Genomic DNA, 17,891 nt, shown 5'->3' on the forward strand with positions numbered 1-17,891 from the left:
CCAGTCCACTCTCCTATTTCCTCCCTCTCTCTCTTACCCTGTGTGCCCCTATTATGTTACCTTGTCTGCCCCTTTCCTTTCTATTTTGTGCCTGTATGCCCTTATTTTCCTAAATACTTGGTGTGTCAGTAGCCAGCAACACTTTGTCTAGGGGCCCCGCCAACATGGTCCCAATTGGGCCCCACATGTGATAGGACCAGCCCTGGGAGAAATTAATGTACAAATAACAGTCATAACGCGTCTCTCATTGTTCACTGACGGGACATACTGAGCGTAACTCATACAGAATACTCTGTGCCCATTTCAGTAGGCAGTTAGTAGCACAATCTGATGCCAGATCATAGAGGGCATGGCCCAAATGAAACTGCCGGCCTTGGGGTTAGGGAATATGTAAAGAGCAGAGAACCCAAGAATGTTGCGCTGAGTGTCCTCTTTTGACTCGCAATTCCTCTAAGAACTTTTTTTTTCCTTTTCTGTGTTCTATTCTGATATATTCAGCTATGTGATCCATTACTCAGAAACCCAGTAATGTAACTACTCCACGCAGACCCCCGGTGCAGGCCATGCAGCTGGTCCCCCTTGCCACCGCCCTCCAAAAGCGATTGTTTGCTTGCGAATCGCCCCGAGGGGTTGCGGGTCCTCCAGTTCTACCACTGCACAAACCCATTAACCATAAAGCTCCAAATTACAGGAAGGCCGTCTCAGCAGGCAGGCCCCAAGGGGGTGCGGACCCTGGTACAGTGGCACCCCCCTCACCCCCGGTAGTTCTGCCACTGATCAAACCCGTTATCCAGAAATCACTGAATTACAGAAAGGCTGTCTCCTATAAACTCCATTTTAATCAAATAGCTCACATGTTTAAAAAGGATTTCCTTTTTCTCATAATAAACCAGTACCTGGTAGTCGATCCCATCTAAGATATAATCAATCCACACTGGATATAAAACAATAATTTTTTGGTTTTATTAAAGTTTTAATAAATTCTTAGTGGATACAAACTATGGAAAGATGCCTTTACCTGGAAAACCCACAGTCTCGAGCATTCTGGATAACAGGTCCCATACCTGTATATGACACTCCCATATTGGTTTGATATTTATATGTTGCCCAGTCATTTCTACAACAGCCTGGTGGGCCGCTATATAAATCGCTCTTGGGCTGGACCCACGTAGGATAAAAAAGTGGAAATGAAAAAATGTGGGTGCTTGGTGGTCACAGACTGGATTATATTATATTATATTATAGTATATTTTTGGGAGGAACATGATTAAAACACTTGAGGTTCTAGGTCACACAGCCAAGGAATTGCCCTCTGATTCAACATATCCCCCTCCAACAAATACTGGCCCATGTAATACACACACTGTAATATACTGTTTTATTATTACAGACAGAAAAGGAAATCATTTTTAAAAAATTTGTATTATTTGATAAAATGAAGTCTATGACCTTTTTATATTTCGGAGCTTTCTGTATAACAGAAACGGATCCAATACCTGTAGTAAGTAAGAATCTATCAGTGCTCCGGCGTGTAGGTGCTCAATGTGACATGAGTCATTGGGTGACTTTGGTCAGATCTTCTTGTTTCCAAGAGATGGACCGCATACAAGTACAGGTATAGGATCCATTATCCAGAAACATCCAAATTACAGAAAGGTCGTCAAACGTAGGCTCCATTTTATCCATATAATCCAAATGTTTAAAAATGATTTCCTTTTTCTCTCTAATAATAAAAGAGTCGCTTGTACTGGATCCCAACTAAGATATAATTAATCCTTATTGGAAGCAAAAACAGCCTATTGGGTTTATTTAATGTTTACATGATTTCCTAGTAGACTTAGGGCATGAAGATACAAATTACGGAAAGATCCATTATCTGAAAAAACTCCAGGTCCCAAGTATTCTGGATAACAGGTCCCATACCTGTGTTATTAAAGGGTCTTCAATTTCCAGAGGATGTTATTGCAGTTTAAAAGACCAACAACAACAATTAGGGAATGCATCAAATCCACTATATTGGATTTGGCCGACCACCCGAATCCTTCGTGAAAGATTCGGCCAAATACCGAACTGAATCCGAATCCTAATTTGCATATGCAAATTAGGGGTGGGAAGGGGAAACATTTTTTACTTCCTTGTTTTGTGACAAAAAGTCATGTGATTTCCCTCCCCGCCCCTAATTTGCATATGCTAATTAGGATTCCCATTCAGACGGGCAGAATCCAAATCCTGCTGAAAAAGGCCGAATCCTGGCCGAATCCTGAACCGGATCCTGGATTCGGTGCATCTCTACCAACAATGGTCTCACCGTGAAGGTGCCATATATTACAACAGCCCCCATTTCGCATGGAGAACTCCAACATTCCCATCTGGAAAATCTGAAATTCAAGAAGAAGCCTCCATCCCGTCGAAGCTTAACACTGAGTCACCTAGTGCCCCCACCCTGGATCCTATATTGCAGTGCCAAATGGGTGTTTATATAGTGGGATTAAGGATGGGCTCCTAGACGAGTCATTTACAAAGTCAAATAGAAGCACTGGCTACTGGACAATCCTTTTCAGTTATTTTAAACCTTTTTTAAGGTTGCCATACACATAGGGGCAGATTTATCAAAGGTGGAGGTGAATTTTCGAATTAAAAAGATTCGAATTTTTAGCTATTTTTTGTGTACTTCGACTAGGGAATAGTCCAAATTTGATTTGAATTTGAAAAAAAAATTGAAAATTCGAATATCGAAATTTACTGTACTGTACTGTCTCTTTAAAAATTCGATTTCGACAATTCGCCATCTAAAACCTGCCGAATTGCTGTTTTAGCCTATGGGGGACCTCCTAGAATCTATCAGGAGTCAATTGATGGACTAAGTTTTTTTGGGGGGAAAACTTTGAATCGAATTCGATCGAATGCGCTATTCTTTCGATTTGTACGATTCGAATTCAGCCGAATACGGACCTATTCGATCGACAATGGACCTATTCGACCAAGAAAAACTTCAACCTAATGTTGGTCTTTTTGAATTTGAATTTCGAAGTTTTTGATAAATATGCCCCGTAGAGATCGGATTGTTTGGCGATTTTGCCAAACGAGTGGATCTCTCCCTGATATGACCACCATGAGGTGGGCAATATTGGCTGATCCAATCGTGGGCCCTAGGGCCCAGCGATTGGATCATAATGAAAGCAATACAGGTGGTTGGATCGAACAGATGCGGCCGGGAAGCAATAAATGTATAGAGCATTTGTTTTTTTAAATGGGGTCAGTGACCCCCATTTGAAAGCTGGAAGAAATAGGCAAATTATTAAAAAATGATTTAAAAAAATGTTTAAAAATCCAGTAGGACGTGGAGTGCATCGATGGGATGATGCAGTCGTTGTTTAACAGGCCAGAAAGACGGACAGTGAAAAGCCACTGCAGAAAGGTGTTTTTATATGTAAATGGCCTTTAATCAGTATGCTGATGTTGGGCACCTAATGAGATGCTCCTCAGGGGCTGATTACATTTAATTCATATGTACATATTCATTCCTGTACATAAATGCAAATACTCAGAGAAGGAAGGAATGTCTCTTCTGCCTGACTTTTACTATGAGATATTCTAAGGCCTTTACAATATATATAGATATATAATAGATATATAATATTTTAAGGGTTGTCTTTGAGGTAACTGATGTATTGTGAGACAATTTGCAATTGGTTTTTAAATTTTATTATTTGTGGTTTTTGAGTTGTTTAGCTTTTTATTCAGCAGCTCTCCAGTTTGCCGTTTCAGCCGTCTGGTTGCTAGGGTTCAAATTCCCCTAGCAACCCTGCATTGATTTGAATAAGAGACTGGAATATGAATAGGAGAGGCCTGAATATAAAGACGAGTAATAAAAAGGAACAATAATAATACAGACTCACAGAGCATTTGTTTTTATATGGGGTCAGCTGCAATGTGGTTGCTAGGGTGACGGCTCCTACCAACCAGACAGAATAAACAGAGAGCCCTGGGCAAAGCAAGGGAAATGAGGGTAAAATGTCATGGTAGAAATATAAATATATATATGTGTAAGGATGTCCAACCTGCAACTGTTGTTGGACTACAGCTCCCAGCTCCCCCTACAGCCAATAGGCGTTGCCATTGCATTTAAAGGGGTAGTTCACTTTTAAATGACCTTTGAGTATGATGTAGAGAGGGATATTCTGAGACAATTTGTAGTGGTGTATCTATATATTAATGGGACCCACAGCAAATTCAATTTAGGCCACCTGAAATAGTGGTAAGTTGCTTATTCTTTAAATTTTTTTAAAATTGCTGACTCTACACTCCTGGGACCGCGAGGTTTGCCTCCTCTGTAGTTCCTATAACAATTTGCAGTTGGTCTTCATTTCCTATTATTAATGGGTTTTTAATTATTTAGGTGTTTGTTCACCGGCTCTACATTTTGGAATTTCAGAAACTATCTGGTTGCTAGTAGTGATGTCCCATTTCGCTTCGCCACGAAATTCACGAATTTCTCAAAACGGGCAAAAAATTTGCGAAACAATTTCCGACGGCGGCGACATTTGACGCGCATTAAAGTAAAATCGTCAGCGTCAAAATTTTTGCAGGCAAATTTTTGCCCCAATTTCGCTAATTTAATCTCCAGCGGTGAAACGCGGAAATTTGCAGCGAATTCGCGCCTTGCTAATAAATTCGCCCATCACTAGTTGCTAGGGTCCAATTTGCCCTGGCAATAATGGAATATGAATAGGAGAGGCCTAAATAGTACGATAAGAGGTAACGATAATAATAGAATTATAGCTTCACACGGCAACTGCTAGGGGTCAGTGACCCCCATGTGGAAGATGGAAAGAGTCAGAAGAAGAAGGCAAACAATGCAAAAACTATTTTTAAAAAATGAAGACTAATTGAAAAGCTGCTCGGAATAGGCAATTCTATAACATACTAAAAATTAGCAACCCCTTGGTCGTTTAAAAAATGTGTTACCTATAAAGGGGTCTCCTGTGACTGTCGGGGTTCCTAGGCAAGTGACTTTGTTGTCCTACCCTACCCGTCCTTGAAATCTCCATTCTGATTGCCGAGGTCACCGACCCTAGAAACTAGAAAAGCAAAGAATCTAACCCCCCCACCATTAATTAAAGGGGTTGTTTTTTGGCCGAATAGGTCCGTTTCAAATAGGTCCGTATTCGGCCAAATTTTTCCCCAAAAAAACTTAAATTTTTTAGTAGGCTAAAACAGCAATTTGGCAGGTTTTATATGGCCAATGGTCGAAGTCGAATTTTTTAAGAGATGATAAATTTCGATATTTGAATATTTTGAATTTTTTTCAAATTCGAATCGAATTTGGACTATTCCCTAGCCGAAGTACACAAAAAATAGCATGAAATTTGAATTTTTTTCATTCGAAAATTCACCTCAACCTTCGATAAATCTGCCCCTTAGTTGATCCATTTCTCAGCAGCTTCTCTGGAATATCAGCAACTATTGCATCAAGTCTAACAGCTGCCTGTAATGAAACCCAGGGATTCTGCTCAGCAGGGACAAAAATAACAAATGTATCAACTAAATATATCCATTTAGAACAGTTTACACAGGGTCGGCGACCCCCCCTCTCCCAGAGTTGCTTTAGAAGTTGAAAAATATCACTTTACACTTCAACATTAGAAAAACGGTGACACCTAGTAGAAAGTGATTGGAAAAAAGACGTTATTTCTAGTGATCGGAAAACAACTGGTTGTTTGAAGGTGAACAACCCCTTTAAAATGATATCTAACGGAAATATAAAATGGGTATTTAAGGGCAGAGACACACATGGAGATTCGGGGAGATTAGTCGCCCTGCGACAAATCGCCTTTTCTTCGGGCGACTAATCTCCCCGAACTGCCTTCCCGCCAGCTAGAATCTAAATCACCGGCAGAATGGCACTCGGATCACTTCGTTTTCCAAAGTCGCCTAAAGTTGCCTCACGAGAATACTTCGGGCGACTTCGGAAAGCCAAAGTGACCCGAGTGCCATCCCGTCTGCGATTTAAATTCTAGCCGGCGGGAAGGCAGTTCGGGGAGATCAGTCGCCCAAAGAAGAGGCGATTTTTCGCTGGGGCGACTAATCTCCCCCAGTAGCAGAGTGTGTCACTGCACTAAGGGCTAGGCCACACGGGAAGATTTCAGGGAGATTAGTCGCCTGGCGACTAATCGCCGCGTCTAATCTCCCTGAATGGCTTGCTGGTATCTTGCACCCGCTAGCACTAAAGTCGCATGCGCCTATTCACACGCGGCAACACGTTTTTCAAAGTCGCTCGAAATTTCCTCGAAAAACGTATCGCCGCGTGTGAATAGGCACAGGTGACTTTGGCGCTAGCGGGTGCGAGATACCAGCAAGCCATTCAGGGAGATCAGTCGCCTCAAAGACGCGGCGATTAGTCGCCAGATGACCAATCTCCCTGAATCTTCCCGTGTGGCCCTAAAGGTCAGTTTTCCTTTCCCTGATACAATGTTGTAGCAGAAGCTGCACAGGGAACAGGGCAGGGAGTGCACTTTGTTTGTACATAGCATTACACCAGGAGCACAGAAGCAGCTTTGGGTATGGTGCAATGCACAGTCCAATAATAAACAGCAGCTTTGAATATTTAGAGACATTTTTACATTGTCCCGTTACACGTGTTACACTCCCCTGGCACATTGGAGTCTATTTGTGTATTGGCTCAGCCAGTCTCCAGTCCATACCCCAAATTACAGCCTGGGTGTTGGGTCTGACACCAGCCTGAAAGTCTGCACTAAACAGAATCAGCTTGAAGTGTTCAGGGCAAGGGGTGCTCTGCAGTCACTACTTTGCAAGCCAGGCAGGCACACATAGGGTTAATGAGTCAGACTGTTGAGTGAAGGGAAGAAACTGGAGGAAACTTGAGAACCTGGCTGAACTGACCCTCTCTGGATACCGTACCCTGGGACAAGGCAGCCCCCACCATCCTCCCCCTCTGTGCCTAACCCACTCCCCAGCAGCCCTGCCTCCTCTCATCACTACAGACTGGAGCTGGGGAGAGACAGACACACGGCTGGAGCCGCTGCAGAGGTTGTTGCTGCTGCTGTTGTCCAATTGCACCGCTTGCCAATCAGCATTGCACCCAGGGAATGTATCATTGGAACTGACCTACTTACCTTGACTCTGCAGCCTCATCTACTTACCTACACTGCAGCCTGAACTACTTACCTACACTCTGCAGCCTCATCTACTTACCTACACTGCAGCCTGAACTACTTACCTACACTGCAGCCTGATCTACTTACCTACACTCTGCAGCCTCATCTACTTACCTACACTGCAGCCTCATCTACTTACCTACACTGCAGCCTGAACTACTTACCTACACTGCAGCCTGATCTACTTACCTACACTCTGCAGCCTCATCTACTTACCTACACTGCAGCCTCATCTACTTACCTACACTGCAGCCTCATCTACTTACCTACACTCTGCAGCCTGATCTACTTACCTACACTGCAGCCTGATCTACTTACTACACAGTGCAGTTGCTGTAGCTACATTGTGCATGTGAGCAGCTTGAGCAGTGCAGTTTGGAGCTACAACCTGCGAAACTGATTGGAGGATACAAGTTCTTGGCACTGGGATAGTTGCACCTTTCCCCCTTATTTGGCGACAAATGATTTAGGGAAAGTTCCAGACAAGTTCAGAGATTCCAATTTTTTTTTTTTTTTGCCTTTTTCCCTTTCCGTCTGGTTTTGCCATCAGTGGATTGTCCGGGAGTGTGCTAGGAGCTGGCAGTTGGAGCCGGCAGTTGGAGTCGGCAGTCAGCGGCAACAGAAGAAGAATAATGGGGGCAAGATCGCTGACCTTGTTGTACCTCCTGTGCTGCCTCGTTGTTGGGCTCATCGCTGGATTTGGGGAAGAAGAGGAGCGGCGCTGCGACCCCATCAGGATCACCATGTGCCAGAACCTCGGCTACAATGTCACCAAAATGCCCAACCTGGTGGGACACGAGCTACAAGCAGATGCCGAGCTCCAGCTCACCACCTTTACCCCTCTCATACAGTACGGCTGTTCCAGTCAGCTGCAGGTGGGTACCGAGCGCTCCTCACTCCGCTGCTGCGCATTTCACTCTACCAACGCGCAACTTACGCGGCGCCCCTACAGTTACGCGCAGCAAGTCATTTACTTGTACTGCACTCAGCACAGGGGGTTTACTTTCTATACTTTGTAGCCTGTGTCCTCTCCCTATAAACCTCTGAATTACCGGTTCCTTTGCTAAAGTGCAAGAAACCCACAAGGGCAGCGTTATTGTTGCAGTGGAATTGCCTCTGTGCTTATTTCATACATTTATCTCTACTACTGACAAGTGCACAGAGCTGAGCAATATGTTGGTGCTCTATAAATGCATAATACTAATAATACTACTAATAATAATAAAATAAACTGTTCTAGGGTCTGTGTGTGTGATACAGTCTAGTATTTACCCACATCACTGTATGTTTGAGCACATTAGGGTCAATACCATATCATAATACAGGAGCGAAAGGGTTAACCTAAACCTCTTGATTTGGGATAAATTTCATGAGAATTATTACCATACTGTAGCCTGTAGGTATGGTAAGCTTTAGTCTCCATCATTTATGTTCTTATCTGAACAATATATTCCTCATTTCTTAGTTTTTTTTAGCTATATTTCCCCCCCAATAATCCATATAACAGTTGAGATTTAGTAATCAGCATCAGCGTCCACAAAAAGTGACTGTGTCTATTCATGCTATTCCCAAGTGATATGTGCACTTACTGTATTTTATTGCACTTACTGTACCTACTTACTGTGCTCCCCTTTAATCAACCGCTTCTGCATTAGAGATTTATATTCCGCCCCATATTTAATCTTTTTTCCACTTTAAAGGACAGATGCCTACACATACAAATCCCTGTCCCAAGGAGCTTACAATCTAAACACAGTGGCTGAGTTTGGGAATTAACTAGTAAATGACTGGCTATATTTTTAAATAAAAAGGACAAATTCCACTTGCAGACTGACTTATCACATGTATAAGGGGGTCGCCAGAACTAAAGCTTTCCGGCTTCTGTGGGTTTACAACTCCCAGCATCCCACTATAGTTTGTTGGTAGTGCTGGGAGTTGTAATTTAAAAACAGCAGGTTGGATAAAAGAATACTATTGCTCTACAGAAGACTATTATGAGTGTTTTTGGGTCTTTAATACACCTGTGCCCTGAATCCTGTGTAAGTACTTGTATCATGGGACCCATAATCCAGAATGCTCAGGACCTGGGGTTTTCTGGATAAGTGATCTTTCTGTAATTTGGATCTTCATACCTTAAGTCTACTAGAAAATCATATGAACATTAAATAAACCCAATAGACTGGTTTTGCTTTCAATAAGGATTAATTATATCTTAGTTGGGATCAAGTACAAGCTACTGTTTTATTATTACACAGAAAAAGGAAATCATTTTTACAAATGTGGATAAAATGGAGTCTATGGGAGATGGCCTTTCCGTAATTCTGAGCTTTTCTGGATAATGGGTTTCCGGATAACCATTCCCATACCTGTATTTCTATACAGCCGCAGAGTGGCACAGTCTATTCCCAGGTGCCCCCACCAACAGAGTCAACACAAACTGTCAGAATTCTACCATTGCCCCAATGCCCTCCTCATTTCTCACCCTTTCTAATACAACAAAGGGACAGGGATTAAAGGGGAACTCTACCCAAAAAATGACTTTCTGCAGTCATTCTAACTGACTTTCCAATGAAACATTAGTTTTTTTGCAAGTGTCATTGCTATTGCTATGAAGCCTTGTTTTTTCCATTTCTTCTGGCTTTTTGAAACCATGCAGCAGGGCTGTTTTATCAGCTATATTCTACTACATTTTAGCAGTCGGATCCAGCAGTGCGCAGGATAAAAAACAAACAAACGCTGCTTTCAGTGGCAATTGCATTTACAAGTAAATGGTGGATAAATCTATATTGGAAAGTTGCATAGAATTCCATTTTTTTTTTAAATTTTTTTTGGGTTAAATTCCCCCTTAATCCACCCCCCCATTTCATTAAAACCATTTTTAAATGGTTGTTTTCCCCTTTTCTGCCCTTTCTACAAATCCGTTTATTAAAAAGCATATTTTGATTGGCTGTGTTGTTAGTTATCTACGGTTTCTAGGGTAAGATACCCTGGCAACCACGTGGCATGTTTAAATCCCAAACTGGTGAGCCATGGACCACACAGGGATAGATGATTATTTTTATATTAAAGGGGTTGTTCACCTTTAAACAACTAGTTTTTCTAATATTAAAGTGTAAAGTAATTTTTCACCTTCTAAAGCAGCTCTGAGGGGGGGGTCGCTGACCCTGTAAACTGTTCTAAATTGATACATTTAGTTGATACATTTCTTATCTTTGTCCCTGCTGAGCAGATCTCTGGGTTTCATTACAGGCAGCTGTTAGACTCGATACAATAGTTACTAATACTCCAGAGATGCTGCTGAGAAATGGATCAACTAAGGGGCAGATTTATCAAAGGTCGAGGTGAATTTTTGAATGAAAAAAATTCAAATTTCAAGCAATTTTTTGTGTACTTCAGCTAGAGAATAGTCCAAATTCGATTTGAAAAATTCAGAAATTTGAATATCAAAATTTATCATCTCTTTAAAAATTCGACTTTGACCATTGGCCATCTAAAACCTGCCGAATTGCTGTTTTAGCCTATGGGGAACCTATGGAGTCAATTGATGGACTTCAAGTTGAATGCGATATTCCTTCGATTCATACGATTCGAATTCGGCCGAATACGGACCTATTTGAAACGGACCTATTCGACCAAAAAATACCTTTGACTTAATTCAGGTTGGTCTTTTTGAATTCGTATTTTGAAGTTTTTTTTCAATTCAAGCCTTGATAAATATGCCCCTTTAAATGTTGCAAAATTGTCTGCACCTGGTGAATTACTGAGCTGTCAGACTCAAACACCAGAGACACAAACATTCAACTTTAAACTTAGATTTTGGAAAAACAGTTAAAAGTAAATAATGGAAAGTAATTGAAAAAGTCATTATATCTGGGGAACAATCTGAAAACGACTAAACTGAAAAAAAGTGTTTGGACCCCCTTTAATACTTATTTCTTTGGCTGCATTTAAATAGTAAGCGTTTAAACTACATCTCCCAGCATCCTCTGCCAGCAGGAGCTCTATGGAGGAATGCTGTGTTCCTTAGTGCATGTGTATATTTATTGCACATTATAAAGTGCCTTGTTATGATTATAGTGCTTTCTGATTGGGCAAGGGCTTGCTCCATCTATTGATTTATTCCCTAAATAAAGGCGCTCTCCCCATTGTACACAGAGCAGAGTGATGCTCGCCCCAGGGTTGGAATGCCACTTGCTTGCTGACAGTTTGCTCACATTGTTGATATAAGGATTTCGGCTCATTGTGAAAGTGACATGCTGTTCTGCAGGAATGCGAGGGCCCGATCTGTTTACATGTGGGTCCCCCTCCTCATTAGAATCCCTCCTAATTTCAGCCTGTTAAAATCCAGGGCATATTGAATTCCCTATTAGCCCTCATTACTCACACACTCAAGGGAGAGAGAGAAAAGTGAGTCTGGCAATGTAGAGAGGTAGAGTGTAATCTAAACAAATGACAGTTGAAAAATATCCAGATGGGAAAGTTCTTTTCAGAGCCAGTGGGGGCCCAAAAAGGTGGGGAGATTACAGATAAGCAACATGATCATTCACAGCCTTTAATCAAACCGTTTTAAAGAAACAGAACAGGGGCAGCTATCAAGATTGGGGAGGGGGGCTGCTTTAAGGTTTAAAGGTCAAACGTGCATATAAAATAAATCTTTTGTGCCTGCGCCTGGAGCCCTCTCCCCTGTTGTATGGATCACCCTGACAGGCTGCTCATTTACATTCACTGGGGCTGCTGCGTTTAATGGGGTCGCTCCTCTCTTTCTGCCTCTTGAATAGACTGGATTCTTATGCAGACAAAGGGAGGATATTACGCCAACCTTTATAAATTCGCCTGGTGCTCGGAGCAGAGAGAGCAGGTTGCCCCATTCAGGGGGGATATCAGTATATTGCTTTCTTGCTTGTACTTGAAAACTGCCTGTATACTGATCAAATTCTATGTATACCCCATCTCCAGCTTTGTGTGGCTTCCCATCTGTAAAGGACTTTCATTTAAAGGAGAAATAAACCCTAAACATGAATATGGCTAAAAATGGCATATTTTATATAGTGAACTTATTGCACGAGGCTAAAGTATCAGCTTGTCAATAGCAGCAATGATCCAGGACTTCAAACTTGTCACAGGGGGTCACCATCTTGGAAAGTGTCTGTGACACTCACATGCTCAGTGGGCTCTGATTGGCTGTTGAGAAGCTAAGCTTAGGGCTCGTCACTAATTATCCAGCAGAAAATGAGCTTCCCTGGCTGTAATATAAGCTGATGCTACAGGTTTGCTGATTGTTAAATTCTGATGCTAATTGCACTGGTTTCTGTGCTGCCATGTATTTATCTGTATTAATTACTAATCAGCCTTATATTGTGACATTTCTATTCTATGTGTACTGTATATTGTGAGTGGGTCCCTAAGCTCAGTAAGTGACAGCAGCACAGAGCATGTGCAGTGAATCAGCAGAAAAGAAGATGGGGAGCTACTGGGGCATCTTTGGAGACACAGATCTTTACTGCTAAAGGGCTGTGGTTGCCTTGGGCTGGTACAGAAGCACAAAACATAATGTATAACATTTCTAGCTACTTCTTTAGTTACACTTAGTTCTCCTTTAAAATATCTGCTTGGTGTGGCCTTTCTTCCGAATGAAAACAAGGGTTTTTGTTCAAAAGTTACTGCTAGGTAAATGATTCAGCAGTGATTTCTAATAATCTGGACACTAGGGGGCATTTTCTATTAGAATCTATGGATATATTTAACTCCTCGGAGCAATCACATATATCCAGATATATAAGACCCCTTTTCAAGGGACCTTATGGACATGGGTCCCTTACATGTGGGAGGTTTGAATGTTTGTCTGTTAAAATTGATCAAAATCTATTCTATTGCCATGGTATGAAAAATGTCGAGACACTCCACACACGGTCTGAAAATTATACAAACCTTGTTTTGTACGATGGTATCTTTGCGTCAATGGGCAGCTTAAGACACTCCTGATTCTCTTAAGGCAGAGCAAGTAGCATGGTAGCCCCAACTTAAACCAGTCATTGTAACCATCCCAAGAAAGGGAGTGTTTTAGTGAAGGCTGATGTCAAGGGATATGAGTAAATGAACGAATCATAATTCCCTCCTGGTTTTCAAGATATTAGAAGTGCAAACATAATTAAATTTGAAACAGTAGTGCCACCTGCTGGCGATTATGTGCATCTTGGTACAGTCAGCTGAAAATGTATTTCCTGAGAAAAGAAACGTCTTGTGATGTTGAAAATGAAGTTAGTGAGTAAAGAAGAGGCATCTGGTGTTTTCCTGGTCAGTTCAAAATCACACAACTTTCTTATTCTCACACACTGATGTGGTCATCACTCAATAAGATTTTGAAACCTGCCCAATAATTTCTGGCTACATATAAATCAGGCTGTTTGGAGCCCCAGGCATGGGGCATTAAGCTGCAGACTCTGTCTGGAGGGAAGAAGTTGGCCGCTTTTAGGGCTTGTAGAAAAATAGTGACCTTTCTTGCTGACTATATTTCTGTTGTCCCCATGTCTGATTGTTGCTTAAAAGTTATTACTTTTTATTACCATTTGTCCTTTACGTGACCCGGAGGAGGAACTGTTTGCTGTCTTTAGATGAGGTTAGTGCTCATATGAATAAACACAAATATTATAATGATTATCAGACTGACCATAATAAAAGATGTTTTATTAAACATTTATTTAAAAGTATCAAGGTTATAAGTGGGGCATATTTACCCTTTAAATTGATTGTATTGGCCGTGTATAATAGAAAACACTTTCTAAAATGTCTTTTTTTTTTTTTTTTTGTCTTTTCCAGTTTTTCCTCTGCTCAGTGTATGTCCCAATGTGCACGGAGAAGATTAACATCCCTATCGGACCCTGTGGCGGGATGTGCCTCTCTGTGAAGAGAAGATGTGAGCCGGTGCTGAAGGAGTTTGGGTTTGCCTGGCCCGAGAGCTTGAACTGTAGCAAATTCCCACCCCAGAATGACCACAATCACATGTGCATGGAGGGGCCGGGAGATGATGAGGTTCCCGCGCATAGCAAGACCCCTGTCCTGCCGGGGGAAGACTGTAACTCTTTTGGACCCAATTCCGACCAGTACACTTGGGTTAAGAGGAGTATGAACTGTGTATTAAAGTGCGGCTACGATTCTGGCTTGTACAACCGTCTGTCCAAGGAGTTCACAGACATCTGGATGGCCGTCTGGGCCAGTTTGTGCTTTATATCCACCGCCTTCACCGTCCTCACTTTCCTCATCGACTCGTCGAGGTTCTGTTACCCCGAACGACCCATCATCTTCCTCAGCATGTGCTACAATATTTATAGCATCGCCTACATTGTCCGGCTGACCGTGGGTCGGGAGAGGATATCCTGTGATTTTGAAGAGGCGGCAGAACCTGTTCTGATTCAGGAAGGGCTGAAGAATACTGGCTGCGCAATCATTTTCCTACTCATGTACTTTTTCGGGATGGCAAGCTCCATCTGGTGGGTCATCCTGACGTTGACTTGGTTCTTGGCCGCCGGACTTAAGTGGGGGCATGAGGCCATAGAGATGCACAGCTCCTATTTCCACATTGCAGCCTGGGCAATCCCAGCTGTAAAGACCATAGTCATCCTCATCATGAGATTGGTGGATGCCGATGAATTGACTGGCCTTTGCTACGTGGGCAACCAAAACATAGACGCGCTCACGGGCTTTGTGGTCGCGCCTCTTTTTACCTATTTGGTTATAGGTACCTTGTTCATTGCCGCTGGACTTGTAGCGTTGTTCAAAATCAGGTCAAACCTCCAAAAAGACGGGACAAAAACAGACAAACTGGAGAGACTGATGGTGAAAATCGGAGTCTTCTCCGTCTTGTACACCGTCCCGGCCACTTGCGTCATAGCCTGTTACTTCTACGAAGTCTCCAACTGGAACGTGTTCCGCTATACGGCCGACGACTCCAACATGGCGGTGGAAATGCTGAATATATTCATGTCCCTGTTGGTGGGGATCACCTCCGGCATGTGGATCTGGTCGGCTAAAACCCTGCACACGTGGCAGAAGTGCACCAACAGACTAGTGAACTCGGGAAAAGTGAAAAGGAAGAAAAGGGTCGACGGGTGGGTGAAGCCAGGGAAAGGGAACGAGACTGTGGTATAGTAAATGGTTGCACATGGTCTTCTTTCAATCGGAAGGCGACGTTTTTACAATGTTGAGGTCAACGTTACTGTTGACTGGAGAGCAGCCATTGTGAGGTCGGCCATGCCTTCATTCCCTCCACTGTGCAGAGCTACTGCCTGATCACCACAGATCTTCAGGAATGATAGGATGGGAAACAGCTGGTTGACCTCTCCTCGGTCACTAGCATTGGTCAAGACAGAACCTTCTTTTGGATGTAGTACGTCTTCAACTGCCAGATCTTTACGTGACCTCATTGTGCCAGGCTTTGATGTCATGAAGAAAAATGCTGTCCTGTGACAATAAGGTGCCTACGTTAGCTATTGAAAGCCAATCCCTTATAGAGGATGCTGGGACTTGTAGTTTGAAACCAGATTACAAGTTGGACTTCCCTGCTAAAGTGCAATTTTTTTAAGGAAGGCAACCACTAAACACTGGAGATTTATAATTTGCGATTTTACGTAGTGGTGCCTTGGGGGAAACACAGACATGGGCTGCATTAATACCTATGCACTAGCACACGTCAACCAATCAGGTTTGCTTTCTTTAGCGTAAGTGCACTAGACAGACCTAAAACTATTTCTGATTGGTTGCTGTGGGTTTGTGTAGAGGTTTATTATTGCTCTTATGTTGGTGAGTTCCTTAATTTTTCCCTTGCCTGCCTAGCCTTATTGTGTTTCATTAAGCCACTTCTAACTAGTTGTTCTTCATAAAGAAAATGAAAGTGAGGTTAATTAAGGGGCCATGTCTTTTTTATGTATGCAGAGTCCAGTAAGCACTAAAGTGGAAATACAGGAAACAAGTAGGCTCTTATTTAAAGGAAATGTCAACCCTCGAAACAAATTCATGTACAATTGCTCAAAATGCTCTTCTGAGCACTTTTGGAATTTACATAATTTTTTTTGTACTAGTTTTCGAGACGTTAGCAGTTTTTAAAGGAAGAGTAACACCAAACAATGAAAGTGTTTTGAAGGAATGACACTATAATGTACTTTTTGGCGTTACTGTTCCTTTAAACTAATGTAATGAATTTGAAACAATAGCGCCACCTGCTGTTCATTTCAGTCAACTCTGAGACAGTTGCCTGAACATTGGGTTAGTGAGAAAAGAAGAGTCTTGTGACGTTTCTCTGCTCACAACTGACCAGAGAAATGTCAGATGACTCTTCAGTGCACTCTAATTTCATTTTGTAAACAGGGTAACATCACAAGACATTCTGTTTCTTCTTACTAACTATCTTCCAATGGAGATGCATTTTCAGGAGATTTGTTGCCCGCAGTCGTGCTTAAATAATGATGGGCGACAATTCTTTTTTTGTAAGCAGGGGGAGATCATTTTCTTCTGCGCAGTTACTCAAAAAGAAAGGATGTGTGCAAAGAAAAGTTCTTCCCCTGTCTGCAGAAGAGAATAAAAAAAAATCATTGAAATACAGATAATCTCAGGTGTTCAATTGTTGTTTAGGGCAGAGACATACGGTGAGATTCGGGGTGACTGATCTCCCCTTTTCTTCAGGGCATCTGATCTCCCCTAACTGCCTTCTCCTGCACTTGAGCGCTTTGTGTTCCGATGTCGCGCGAAGTTTCCTCGTGAGGCAACTTCGGGCGACTTCAGAAAACGAAACGCTCCGAGTGCCATTCCACCGGTCATTTACATTCTAGGGAAGGCAGTTTGGGGAGATTAGTTGCCCCAAAGAAGAGGAGATTAACCTCCCCGAATCTGACCATGTGTCTCTGTCCTTATTGTACAAATACATATTGCATGGAGTTGCCCTTGTTTTGGCAGCTGCTTAAAAAGCAGATCAAGCGCCCGAATGGATCCTGCCTGGCAGCTCTGTATAAAAGGTTTATATTGGTTAATAATGGTGCCTTAATGAGAAGGTCAGGTCACCTTACTCTTCAGGAATAAAAGGAAAAAAAAAACAATGCACTATTTGATGTGTGGACAGTTAATTTAGCTCTGTAAATAATGTTAGCATAACCATTGTGGTGCCTTTGTGAAGAAAACAAAATTAAGTAAAACACACGTAGGATGTTACAGTTCTGCCGCTGCCACACGTTTGATCACTCAGCCTACTGAACAGGAGAATGGATATGATATAAGGTTTCAGTTGACCCCTCTGCTGCCAGTAATACCTGCACCAGATTGGTAGTCTGTTTCTTGGATTTCTGCTAAGATAGGGTTAAAAAGACTATGTTCTCTAGAAAAACAATGGAAATTTTAGGCTAGTGTCTGACTACTGCAGCCATCAAGCTGAAAATAGCAGTGGTTAAAGGGATACTGTCATGGGAAAAAACAACATTTTTTTCAAAATGAATCAGTTAATAGTGCTGCTCCAGCAGAATTCTGCACTGAAATCCATTTCTCAAAAGAGCAAACAGAATTTTTTATATTCAATTTTGAAATCTGACATGGGGCTAGACATATTGTCAATTTCCCAGCTGCCCCAAGTCATGTGACTTGTGCTCTGATAAACTTCAGTCACTCTTTACTGCTGTACTGCAAGTTGGAGTGATATCACCCCCCTCCCTTTTCCCCCCCCCAGCAGCCAAA

The 17,891-nt window shown here is 42.2% G+C and overlaps 1 protein-coding gene across 1 annotated transcript; it reads left to right on the forward strand.

Moving 5' to 3' along the window:
- Positions 1-7,810: 7,810 nt before the first annotated feature.
- fzd4.S (frizzled class receptor 4 S homeolog) lies at positions 7,811-16,070 on the forward strand. The gene is given in 2 exon segments (NM_001090453.1): positions 7,811-8,053; positions 13,995-16,070. Coding segments are annotated over 2 exon segments (1,572 nt in total). The 3' UTR covers positions 15,324-16,070.
- Positions 16,071-17,891: the final 1,821 nt, after the last annotated feature.

The sequence above is a fragment of the Xenopus laevis genome, chromosome 2S, assembly GCF_017654675.1.
Source record: "Xenopus laevis strain J_2021 chromosome 2S, Xenopus_laevis_v10.1, whole genome shotgun sequence".
In the NCBI taxonomy this organism is placed as follows: domain Eukaryota; kingdom Metazoa; phylum Chordata; class Amphibia; order Anura; family Pipidae; genus Xenopus; species Xenopus laevis.